Raw genomic sequence first — 13,205 nt, forward strand, 5'->3', positions numbered from 1 at the left:
TTTAGGATTTCAATTTCATCACAATCTTAGGCAAATAACAAACGATTAAATTGTTTTACAAAATAAATATACTTTTTGGTCATTTATTAGTATAATTACAATTATATAGCTTGTATATTAATATATAATAATGATAGAAAAATACGTAATTATGAATGCTGCGTGTATTGAAAAATACGCATATTTAACAATTGCGTAATATAATAATAGGTAATATAATAATAGGTAATATAATAATAGGTAATACATTACGAAAAATATATAGGACATTTTTAATCCTCTTATCACTGTTTAAATTGCACAGTTAAACAAAAAAAACTAAAAACTGCGAAGTATCTCTCTTTACAGTTTTTTTAATCCTGAATGCAACACCGATTTTAAAATAGCACCAATATTTAGTTATAGTATGCAACGTGTTAGAAGATTCTTTTTTTTAAATAAAATATACTAGGACTTTTAATTCTCAGAAGGAGTTTTTTGTATACATTACGGATAACAAGATTTTGACGATTATTGTGTTTGTTATACCGCAAGTAGATTATAAATGGAACTAAGAACTGCAAATAATTCATTGAATATTTTTAATTTTTGTAAACATACATAATGATTTTTGACATCAGATTCGTATTCAGTAACCTCAGCAATTTCTTAAATACGAATTTTCACAAAATTACAACCGTTTATCATTTTAACATCCATCATGTTGAATTCGCTATTTTGAATTTGTCAATTTTGACATCTCATTCGTAGTTAGCAATCTCAAAAATCATTATGTTCCACAAAAATTGAAAATATTCAGTGAATTATTCGCAGTTTTTAATTCTACTTATAATCTACCTGCGGTGTAAAATAGCCCTTTTTTACAACTTTAATTTCTCAAAATTGTGATGTGATAGAGCATTTTTAAAGTCGGCATTGTATTTAGCATCAAAAAACTGTAAAAAGTCATATCCTTGCATTCTTGTGTTCAACAAAAAGCTATTTTTTGTAGAACTGTGTTATTTAAACGTACATATTTGTCATTAGATCATATAATTTATATATAACAGCAATATTGGAAGTATAGTCAAACCTTCAAACCTTAATATTTTATCTTAATATTTTTCAATTAACATTAATCATATCTTATTACAAATATCTGTATATATTACAAGTGGCTTACATTGGCGAATTATATAGATTACCTTATTGACATACTTTGAAATCTCTATAGATACAATTATTTGTTTAATTAATATTTACTATATAGTTCAGAGAGAGAGAGAGAGAGAGAGAGAGAGAATTTCCAAAATTGATTTTGTTACACATTCATCATAGTGGCATTTCTTTCGGGATTAAACTACAATAAACTGTATATCATAAACAAACAGGAATGTCATATATAAAGTTATCATTTTGTAAGTTATCAGTGTAACATAAATAATAATTTTTGAGAATAATAATAAACCGACGCACGTATACAAATATAAATATATACAATGCGTAACAAATATGAATACTTTAATCGAATTTTTCATCAATACTGCAAAGTGTACAAATAAATATATAAGTAAATATTAATTTTAAAGATTTTAAAGACAATCAGTTCTGAGACAAAAGAGGTGTGAAATTTTTGTTTTTATTTTATCTTAATGTATTCTTGGACCTCAAATAATATGCAGTAAATTTACCTCGACTTTATAGAGTAATAGGGGAGAACAATGATCCGGAAAACCGGATTTTTTCCAAAGTTTAATATAATTAACGAGGCAACTCGTATCATGTTACAGCTAAGATACGCCAATTGGTGGTGTGCTGGGTTGCAAAGTAGTAACAATTTCGTATTTTCCAATTATATTTTCCAATAAAATTGTTTTTAAACAGCACAATTTTACGTAACGTGAAAAAAATCGCGATATGAGCAGAACTTGATTACAACTTCGACAAATAAATATTTAAAATTAAAATTAAAATATTTAAAATTTAAATTACGTCTTAATTGCTGCTTTGTTAAAAAAAAGTAAAAAATAAACACATTTATTTTAAAAATTAAAAATTACTTATTACACAACTCAATATATCACCTGTCGGCTACCTCACAAATTACCGTTTAAATTTTAAATATTTTAAATATTGAAATTTTCCGAAATTCAGTAAATTGAGATCCGTAAAATCGAGGCTCTACTGTACTGCTAAACAGACAAGAAACAAATACTTACAGAGCAAAGTCACTTTTTAATTTTATCAGAAATTTATACTTTAAGATTAAAGACCATGCCTAAGAATTGTTCGTAGTGAATTGTTATAATGCCATCCATATCCGTATCCAGTCGTTTGAAGGCTGCTGTAAGAGTCTGAAAATAGAAAACACAATTATTATATTATTCTTCTTGTTTTTAATAATTGAAACATTTCCAAAATTATTAGTATCAGTTGCTTCAAATCTATGGTCAAATAATTTTTAAATTTTAAAAAAGACGGCTTTTCCACAAATTTTATTCAAATCTATAATTGATAATGAATATAAACTCATTAAATTTTTTTTTAAACTCATTAAGTTTTATTACTGATTCTAATTAAGAGGATGCTGAAGTGACGGGCGAACTCCGACGCGAAAGCGCCATCATTTCGATGGTACTAAAAATGAAATGACATTATCGGCGCAGCCTACGGACCTATGCCGCGTAGGTCCGTGTGTACGCATTTGTTTGTGTGGTGACTCACTACACTGACGTGTGGTCTGTGTACGTGTGTCATCGGAAGTTTGTAAACAAACAATGCTTGCGCTTGTTTCCTCGACTGAAATTTCGTCGCAAGGCTGCAATATAATGTCCGAGAAAACATAAGCGTATACAAGGTGTCAAATAAATACAAACTAAATATGACAAAATAATAAATGAAAAATATACATATAATACTATATATATCATTGAAGAAAAATGTCATATACTTTTCTTACTTTTATCCTTATGTAGTAAATACTAAATAACTAATTAATCAATTAATTAATATATACATATACACATATATACAATAAATAGTTATCTTTATTTTGTATTTTATATGATAATGACTGAAATAATAAAAGTATATATTATTTCAGTTATATAAAATACAAAATAAAGATAACTATATTCAATATGTATATGTATGTATTCAATAATTAATTAACTTATTTATTTATTTTGTATTTATTACATAAGAATAAAAATAGGAAAAGCATATAACATATTTTTCCAATTAGATATATAGTATTATACATACATTTTTCAAATAAAATATTTTATCATATCTAACTTATATCTATTAGACACCTTGTATAAGTCTATTTTGTCTCGTATGTACATCATTCAGCCATACGATAGAATTTCAATTGCGAGAAAAAAGGTTAAATGATCTTATAAATTATCTGATAAAATATAAACAGACCACACGTGCAGTAAATTGCTAACTAAAATAAATACGTATTTCTTCAAATCTGTCAGCTGACGTTAGATCGCCTATGACAATATTTCTTAAAATCTGCCAGTTCACGAATAAATCGTCTTTAGCTCTCTTTTTTCTAAACTGTCAGCTGACGTTAGATCGCCTCTGACTATATTTATTAAAAATTGTCAGCTCACGATAGATCGCCTCTGACAATATTTCTTACAATTTGCCAGTTCACGAATAAATCGTCTTTAGCTCTCTTTTTTCTAAACTGTCAGCTGACGTTAGATCGTCTGTGACAATATTTATTTAAAATTGTCAGCTCACAATAGATCGCCTCTGACAATATTTCTTACAATTTGCCAGTTCACGAATAAATCGTCTTTAGCTCTCTTTTTTCTAAACTGTCAGCTGACGTTAGATCGTCTGTGACAATATTTATTTAAAATTGTCAGCACACGATAGATCGCCTCTCACAATATTTCTTACAATTTGCCAGTTCACGAATAAATCGCCTTTAGCTCTCTTTCTTCTAAACTGTCAGCTGACGTTAGATCGCCTCTGACTATATTTATTAAAAATTGTCAGCTCACAATAGATCGCCTCTGACAATATTTCTTACAATTTGCCAGTTCACAAATAAATCGCCTTTAGCTCTCTTTCTTCTAAACTGTCAGCTGACGTTAGATCGCCTTTGACTATATTTATTAAAAATTGTCAGCTCACAATAGATTGCCTCTGACAATATTTCTTACAATTTGCCAGTTTACGAATAAATCGTCTTTAGCTCTCTTTTTTCTAAACTGTCAGCTGACGTTAGATTGTCTCTGACTATATTTATTAAAAATTGTCAGCTCACAATAGATCGCCTCTGACAATATTTCTTACAATTTGCCAGTTCACGAATAAATCATCTTTAGCTCTCTTTTTTCTAAACTGTCAGCTGACGTTAGATCGCCTGTGACAATATTTATTTAAAATTGTCAGCTCACGATAGATCGCCTCTGACAATATTTCTTACAATTTGCCAGTTCACGAATAAATCGTTTTTAGCTCTCTTTTTTCTAAACTGTCAGCTGACGTTAGATCGCCTCTGACTATATTTATTAAAAATTGTCAGCTCACAATAGATCGCCTCTGACAATATTTCTTACAATTTGCCAGTTCACGAATAAATCGTCTTTAGCTCTCTTTCTTCTAAACTGTCAGCTGACGTTAGATCGCCTCTGACTTTATTTATTAAAAATTGTCAGCTCACAATAGATCGCCTCTGACAATATTTCTTACAATTTGCTAGTTCACGAATAAATCGTCTTTAGCTCTCTTTCTTCTAAACTGTCAGCTGACGTTAGATCGCCTCTGACTATATTTATTAAAAATTGTCAGCTCACAATAGATCGCCTCTGACAATATTTCTTACAATTTGCCAGTTCACGAATAAATCGTCTTTAGCTCTCTTTTTTCTAAACTGTCAGCTGACGTTAGATCGCCTGTGACAATATTTATTTAAAATTGTCAGCTCACGATAGATCGCCTCTGACAATATTTCTTACAATTTGCCAGTTCACGAATAAATCGCCTTTAGCTCTCTTTCTTCTAAACTGTCAGCTGACGTTAGATCGCCTCTGACTATATTTATTTAAAATTGTCAGCTCACGAAAGATCGCCTCTAGCTTGTCTTATTCTATATTGCCAGTCCACGACAAAGCCGCCTCTGGCTTGAAGACAAGAATAAGAATTTTCTTCTAATGCCAGTCCACGAGAAAACCGCCTCTGGCTTGTCTTATTCTATATTGCCAGTCCACGAGAAAACCGCCTTTGGCTTGTCTTATTCTATATTGTCAGTCCACGAGGAAACCGCCTCTGGCTTGAAGACAAGAATAAGAATTTTCTAATGCCAGTCCACGAGAAAACCGCCTCTGGCTTGTCTTATTCTATATTGCCAGTCCACGAGAAAACCGCCTCTGGCTTGTCTTATTCTTTATTGTAAGATACTTTTATTACGTCATATGCTTTATGTATATATATATAATGTATATTATATGCTCCACATTATCTATATTTATATCAAAATATTTTTTTAAGAAATTGACATCATTTTGTATACTCTTTTTACAATAAATGTATATGATATATGCCATATTTTTTATTTCTAAAGCATGAAATATAAAGATATTTTTATTTTTTTGTGTCTATCATTTGTATAAAAATCTTGATAAAAGAAACAACATTAATTTTGCGACTTGCAATAATCTGTTTCATTATATGCTTCTTTTAAATACTTACAATTAGCCTTATTTTATGTGATTAACTTGGTATTTAAAATACGTATCAAAATCGAAAATGTATTTCTATTACAGTAGAAAAGAAACATTCTTGTCTTACAACAGAGAGAAATGGCAAAATATAATATTGTCTAAAGTACAGTCCAATAAAAACGGTTAAAATTGAACATTTTATAAAACCACTGTGATTCATGAAAAATCAGAATTATTTTTTCAAAAATATAGACATATTTCGACTGTGTGTTTTAAACTGCACTACACATTCAAAATTCACAGAATAAATTTATTTCTGCAAAGTTGTGTATAATGTTAGTGGAAAAGTGATTTATTTGTTATTACATATACATGATATTTTCCCATTCCTCTCTGGTGTAAGACTACAATGTTTTTTTTTTACTGAACTAGAAATTAATTTTATATTTTGATGTGTATTTTAGATACCAAGGTAAACGCATAAAATAAGGCTAGTTGTAAGTATTTAAAAGAAGTATATATTGAAACAGATAATTGCAAGTCACAAAATTAATGTTTTTTTTATCAAGATTTTTTTACAAATGATGCATACAAGAAACTAAAAATACCTTTATATTTCATGCTTTATAAATAAGTTATATGACATATACATTTATTATAAAAATATATACAATATACAAAATGATATTAACTTTTTACATAGATACTTTGATGTGAATATACATAATATGGAGCACATAATATACATAATATATACATATAAAGCACATGAATAAAAGTATTTTGTAGAAATTAGAATATGAATGTATGTAATTAAATAATATAAATGTTTGCAAAAATGTTGCAAAATTTATGTATAATACATACACTTTTTTATCCTTCAGAGTGCCTTCAACTCATTTTTTTCAGCCGGGTTTCGTAGCACATAACACAAACACACACACACGCACAACTAACACACACATAACTAACCTAAAAGATTCTGTATATGACAAATAGCACTGAGAACTGTATAGCGCCTCTATCCCAAAATCTCGGAACTAATCTATAGCTCTTTTTTACCTTATTCTTTCTATATTGCACACATGCTTTACATAAATCTGGAAAAGGGTGGCGTTTTGAAAATAAGTCTCTAAGCTCTATTTTTTTGGTTTTCCATTATTGTTTCATACGCTCTTCTTCGGCACATGGTCTTGTTTTGCAGATTGAAGCAGTATAATTTTGATATAAAAGATATAATTCTTTGAGGTGACATTGTCGGTAAATTTTCAAAAATTTTTTTTATTTTTTGGTTTAAATTTGACCAACTGCCGAAAGATTAGCATATGTACTTTATTTACACCAAAGGATTTGTAATTCTATTAAAGCAATAAAAAACGCCACCTTTTTTAGAAAATTGAAGTTTTGGTCGGTAACAATATGACTTCAGCATCCTCTTAAACATATCTATGAATGAAGACCTTTATATAAAGTTAATAGGTTACACTTTCAGGTCAAAGTCACATTTAGAATAATTTAGATCATTAAATACATGTACTTACATGTAGAACCACGCAGCATTGTATGAAATCATCAAAGTATATTGTACCATGTCCAGCACGATCATATTTTCGTATGAGCATGTCAATTATGTAATCGCTTAGTCGATATCCAAAGTTTATGAGAGCTGTCTTCAATTCATTGCGATCAATGTTGCCGCTATTATCGCGATCAAATGATCGAAAACAACCCTCCCAGTCAGTAACATACTTCCACAATGCTCCAAATTCTTGGAAACTGACTGTACCCTTTTGATGCTTGTCAAACATACCTGTGGCAGGATCGGTTTTGTCAGTGTCAAACATACCTGCATCAACAGAAGCAAGGGAGCACAATGATAGCAATGCCAAAAGACCATGCAAACTATTATATCGTATTATTATGTTTGTTATATTTTATAAGATTTAAAAACATAAAAAAGGCACAACATGCTATAATTTAAAAAAATTATTTGTTGTATAGATTAAAGGATTGTTATTTCATGTTATAAATCTATTTTTTAGTACTAAACAATAGATTAAAGTCTTTCTAATCTATTGTTGTAAGATGATTCATGTCTACAAAGATTTCAATGAGCAATAGAGAAACAAATTACAAATTTAAATAATAATATATTATTTTATATTATAGCATATTATAGCAAATATTAAATTTACATGGTCATTTGAAACATGACAACACATCTTACCAATCATTAAACGAACTGTTTCTGGGTTAAACGGTGTCCATGTACCATTCGAGAGAGCCTGTTGTAATTCGTCTGCAGTAATTGTTCCAGATCTGTCCTTATCCACTCTAACAAAGGGAATCATTATCTTTAAATATTATCAATATTAATTACCAATTTTTTTTACATTTTTATTTTAATTTTATTAATATATAATGAGAGAGAAAAAACATCTAAGAAAGAAAAAGTAGATCATAAATAAGAGAACTTTCTGTTCACTAATTGTGTACTTATTATAAAGTTAGATAAATACAACACGAAAATTCATATAAGCTTAAATCCTAAAAAATTGGAACTTACACAAGAAAAAAATTGGAATTACTTTATCTAAAAATACTTATATAAAAAGAGTCTATATCTCTTAATAACTTATAGAATTTATAAATATACCTTTGGAATACATCCCAAAGAAATTGCTCACTGGGCATGGGCGAAATGAAAGACATTTTTTTCGCTACTTGTAAAAAATCAGGAAAAATATGACAATACAATAAAGCACTGACACTATATTTTGCGCAACAACGCTTATAAACGCTTTGCAAGTGCCGATAATCACTAATGATCGTGACTACGCTACTAGGAAATTTCTTGAAAGCGTGTTATTCGAACACGTCACTTTTTATCACACGACTCGTTTAACCATTACCGATTGAATTGCGCAATGTGCAGAAACTTGTTATTAGGTGATTGGTTGTTCATGACATCAAAACATAATAGAAGGTTCATATCATTGAATTATGGGGTGCGTTCGCTTTGGACACTTATGGAGGATTCACACTGTGTCCGATGTCCGACATACGATATCCAATAATAGAGCTTGTTTTCTAGAAATTCTAGCTAGAGATATTTTATTGTCTAGAAAACAAGCTCTATTATTGGACATCGGACATCGTACGCAGTGTGAATCTTTCATAGGCCGGTTCTTCAATAAGTTGCAAATGTCCCGTCGCAAATGCTGTCTTATCAGAAATAACTAGAAATAGCGCTTTTTAATTAGTAGTTGTCATTCTTCGCGACTGGCGACGGGGTATTTGCGATTTATTGTAGAATGGCCTTAAAAATTTTAGAATGGGTGCATCCAGTACTATAAGCGCTCACTGAGCGGCTAAGTAGCAATCGAATGTGATTGGTTATTACTTTTGAATCTACCATACGTAGAAAGACAGAATATACGACATATGGGTTGCGTTCCGTTTTGCGCATAGCACGCATCGTTCGCATCGCTAATGCTTAGCGCATTGGCTGCGTTTCATTTCATTATGGCTTAGTTTACACCGATTGTTTAGTACACGTACCAAGTACTAAATCTGTTTCTCCGATAGGTATAAATCGTTTAGAGTAAAATCTGCGCCAATCAAAGAAGCAGATTTAGTACTTGGTACGCGTACTAAACAATCGGTGTAAACTAAGCCTATGCGCATGATACATGCTTTGAAACGGAACGATATTGAACGCATTAGAAGCGGAAAATCAAAATGGATTCCACAATAAATTGCGCTATCAATGTGACAATGTTTTTAATTGATGAAATGAGTGACAGTAATAGTAGTGAATCATCAATGACTCTTCCATTATGACTCTTTCTATTTTGACACTTTTTACAATATTGCTATCAATCGCCATATGCAATTACGCAATCGCATGGAACGCATAAGCTGTTGCAACTCAAACTTGAGGTAGCTGATGCGTGTATTATGCGCTGCAGGTGGTGGGGATCTAGGGAATTCTAAGCGCTGTTCATGCGCGCATTGAGTGAAACGGAACGTTTTCTATGTAATTCGTGCGCATAATGTGCGAAACGGAACGCAACCATGGTTCTCTCTCGGCTCGCGACAAGCGATTCAGTTCAAATTTTAATATGGCCATACACTATTGTGTATGGCGGGAATACTAAACAAAGCAGACATGAGATAGACGTCATACCCAATATAGCACTTTTTTTTGCACAGTGAGACTATTCACACTCCTTCAGTTTGTTATAGAACTTAATATTATAGATACATTCGAAAACCTGTTACAAAACTTGTAGAAATAAAAAAAATATCTCTTCTTCTATATCTGAAATTTAACAAATATGAAGGAATCTTACCTAGTTTATTCGATGAATTGCAACCTTCTTGCAAAACATTCTTTTGTGTTTATTCTGCATTATATAGTAATATACTCTTACTATATTTTATTATAAAAAAATGTTTACAAAAATTTAGAAAACAGATAAGAATAAGTATCTTACATTCATTACATTCATAGTCATAAATTTGACATTCATTTTATTATACTATTTTGGTTTTAATCCTCCATGCTCCAATTCTGTATCTTAGCCAAATAAAGAGTAAATCTTTGCCCATTTGCAACCAACTCCAAAACGGTATTATTTTAGAGCCTTCGATTTCCATCCAGTTTACCGCTATTTCAGTTATAGGAATGTTAAAAGTCTGCGCTATGTAAAGCATTTCCACATCAAAAGCCCAGCGTTCAACATGTAAGGCTTCAAATATTGTTCTTGCTGATTTTCTGGTTAGAAGTTTAAATCCACACTGCGTGTCTCTAATACCTCTTACGCACAATAACCAAACTAGGAAATGAAATCCATGCATGAGAAATAATCGAAAATAAGATCGCTTTGCTGTTTCTTCTTTTTCTAAATGTGCTCTTGATCCACATATTATTGCATCAGATAATGCTGTTTCTTCAGGTTTATCGATATAATTAACTAAAACAAATTTATTAGAGATCAATAATGCTAACATTGGAATATTAAAATAATTATGAATAATTATAATCTATGAGGTAAATAATACTATATAAAATCTCACACACAATTATTTCTCCTCAAGCATTAAATATAACTTACATCCTAATACATCCACTAAACTCTCATCTAATTTTTTTAGGTCATGAAATTTAGTAGCTCCATCTGCATCTGCAAACAATAAAGCGCTACCTCTTGCGCTTAGCATACCCTTAAATCAAAATAACTAATTAAATAACACAATTATAAATTACATTAAAATACAGAAATTATACTAATAGTATCAGAACTTAATTTAATATATTAGATTGACTAACCAATCTTACAGCACCACCTTTCCCTCTGTTTTTAACAAGATCCAATACTCTTAAAGTATTATATTTTGATGCGTAATGTTGTGCGACATCAACAGTCTTATCAGTGCTACCATCACTAACTACTATTATTTCATAAGTAAATCCAGATTTTGCACGTTTTTCTAAATATTCCAAACATTCCTCCAGCATTGGTGGTACTATTAAATAAAAATATATGGATAACACATAAATATTGTAATATATGAATAACATATGTGCAATAGATCTTACATCTGTACTCTTCATTGTAAGCAGGTATAATGACACTGAGATGTACATCCCAAGGATCATGTAATGAAGGAAATGCCTCTTTCTTTTTTATTTGAGAATTAAAAAAGAATTCTTCATTTTTATCCCTCCAAATTTTTGGGTACTGTTCACTTGTAATATATAATGTTATACAGAGCTGAAATAATTTACATTTAAAATTACTTTTTTGTAAAAAAACATTACATGATAATAAATTATATTATAGGTAATAAATTATAGATATATATAGGTATATATTATAGATAATAAATTATATTATTAGAAATGTAACATATCACAAAAAAGTGTTTCTTAAATTGTTAAATATATAAATAAAATGGTATATTCTTATAAAAATTGAGTGCAAGATGATTAACCTTAACATACCAAAATTATAATAAATACACCCAGTACTACTCCATAATAGAGTAAACATCCTAGTGATAACATTTCGCCAAATCCTTTCGGAAAATTCTTAACGGTTACGAAATATGGATAAAAAATATATTGAATATAACAGAGATATTTATCTTCCTTCCATCCTGTCAGTATACGTCAGCTAAACGTCTGCACGCTTAATTACACTTTTAGAACCATTTTGCACTTTGTTTTTCCTGGGGGTCGATTGTAGCTGAGTTCCGTAATGGCCGGTTTATGGCCGGTTTATGCTTCGGTCTTAAGCCGAGAGCACAAGCTTTTACATAAAGCATAACGCATAAGCATAAGGAAATTGATTGGTCTATATATAAGCATAAGCAAATGCATAAGGAAATGGACCAATCAATTTCCTTATGCTTATGCGTTATGCTTTATGCAAAAGTCTGTGCTCCGGCCATTAGTCTTAAGCCGAGAGCACAAGCTTTTACATAAAGCATAACGCATAAGCATAAGGAAATTGATTGGTCTATATATAAGCATAAGCAAATGCATAAGGAAATGGACCAATCAATTTCCTTATGCTTATGCGTTATGCTTTATGCAAAAGTCTGTGCTCCGGCCATTAGTCTTAACTTAATCTTAAGGACTCGTTTATGCTTCCCTGGAAATTCGGACTACGCATGTGCAAATGTAACAAAACCTAACCTAACCTAACCACAAATTGTAATAGATCCCGGTGCTGCAAATTATAGTGAATGTTAAAATGAATCGTCAGCGGCAAAAAACTTTAATGTTTGGAATGGCACTTTTGTTATCAAGTGCCTATGCAGCATGTGTATTATTAAGAAATTAAAAAAAAAATAAAAGAAAACCACGGAGATACGCTGTTCGGCCACTGAATCGAAAAAGACACAAAACTGGTCATTTCTTTTCTTTAATGAAAGATATGCTGAATACGATCAGGAACAATTTTTTAAATATACACGGATCGAAAACCATTATTTCGCGCGGTTTCGTGCTGCGTCGGACGTCAGACTTACCTCATTGGCCCGGCCTTAGGACATTAGGGACTAAAGTTAAAAGATGGGATCTTTCCAAGATTAAGATTAAGACTAATAGCGTTTTCGATTATACAGGATTTGAACGACCCAGGGTTGGTTAATGACGTCATTGCAACCTCTCCACCAATGAAAGACTTGCATTTATAGTAAAATAGTGATTGATCAACCCTGGGTCGTTCAAATCCTGTATAATCGAAAACGCTATAAGATTAATGGCCGGAGCACAGACTTTTGCATAAAGCATAACGCATAAGCATAAGGAAATTGATTGGTCCATTTCCTTATGCATTTGCTTATGCTTATATATAGACCAATCAATTTCCTTATGCTTATGCGTTATGCTTTATGTAAAAGCTTGTGCTCTCGGCTTAAGACTAAAGCCGAGAGCACAAGCTTTTACATAAAGCATAACGCATAAGCATAAGGAAATTGATTGGTCTATATATAAGCATAAGCAAATGCATAAGGAAATGGACC

General features: G+C 30.7%; 2 protein-coding genes across 4 annotated transcripts; both read right to left on the reverse strand.

Moving 5' to 3' along the window:
• Positions 1-50: 50 nt before the first annotated feature.
• Alg-2 (Apoptosis-linked gene-2) lies at positions 51-8,621 on the reverse strand. Of its 3 annotated transcripts, none has more exons than XM_067348135.1 (4): positions 8,323-8,615; positions 7,894-8,000; positions 7,208-7,512; positions 51-2,333 (listed from the first exon to the last, which is right to left on the reverse strand). In XM_067348135.1, exons 1-4 carry the CDS (start codon positions 8,376-8,378, stop codon positions 2,232-2,234), a joined length of 570 nt encoding a protein of 189 aa, XP_067204236.1. In that variant the 5' UTR covers positions 8,379-8,615; the 3' UTR covers positions 51-2,231. The 3 variants fall into 3 exon arrangements, with proteins under 3 accessions (XP_067204236.1, XP_067204237.1, XP_012235017.1); XM_067348136.1 differs by having other exon boundaries at positions 7,208-7,476; positions 8,323-8,614; XM_012379594.2 differs by lacking the exon at positions 51-2,333 and adding an exon at positions 4,119-7,126 and having other exon boundaries at positions 8,323-8,621.
• A 1,472-nt stretch (positions 8,622-10,093) lies between these two features.
• Positions 10,094-11,915, reverse strand: wol (Dolichyl-phosphate beta-glucosyltransferase wollknaeuel). The gene is made up of 5 exons (XM_012379593.2): positions 11,677-11,915; positions 11,272-11,446; positions 11,002-11,198; positions 10,787-10,895; positions 10,094-10,645 (listed from the first exon to the last, which is right to left on the reverse strand). The coding sequence occupies exons 1-5, from the start codon at positions 11,737-11,739 to the stop codon at positions 10,206-10,208; spliced, it is 984 nt and encodes a 327-aa protein (XP_012235016.1). The 5' UTR covers positions 11,740-11,915; the 3' UTR covers positions 10,094-10,205.
• Positions 11,916-13,205: the final 1,290 nt, after the last annotated feature.

Source organism: Linepithema humile, chromosome 1 (genome assembly GCF_040581485.1).
Source record: "Linepithema humile isolate Giens D197 chromosome 1, Lhum_UNIL_v1.0, whole genome shotgun sequence".
Lineage (NCBI taxonomy): Eukaryota > Metazoa > Arthropoda > Insecta > Hymenoptera > Formicidae > Linepithema > Linepithema humile.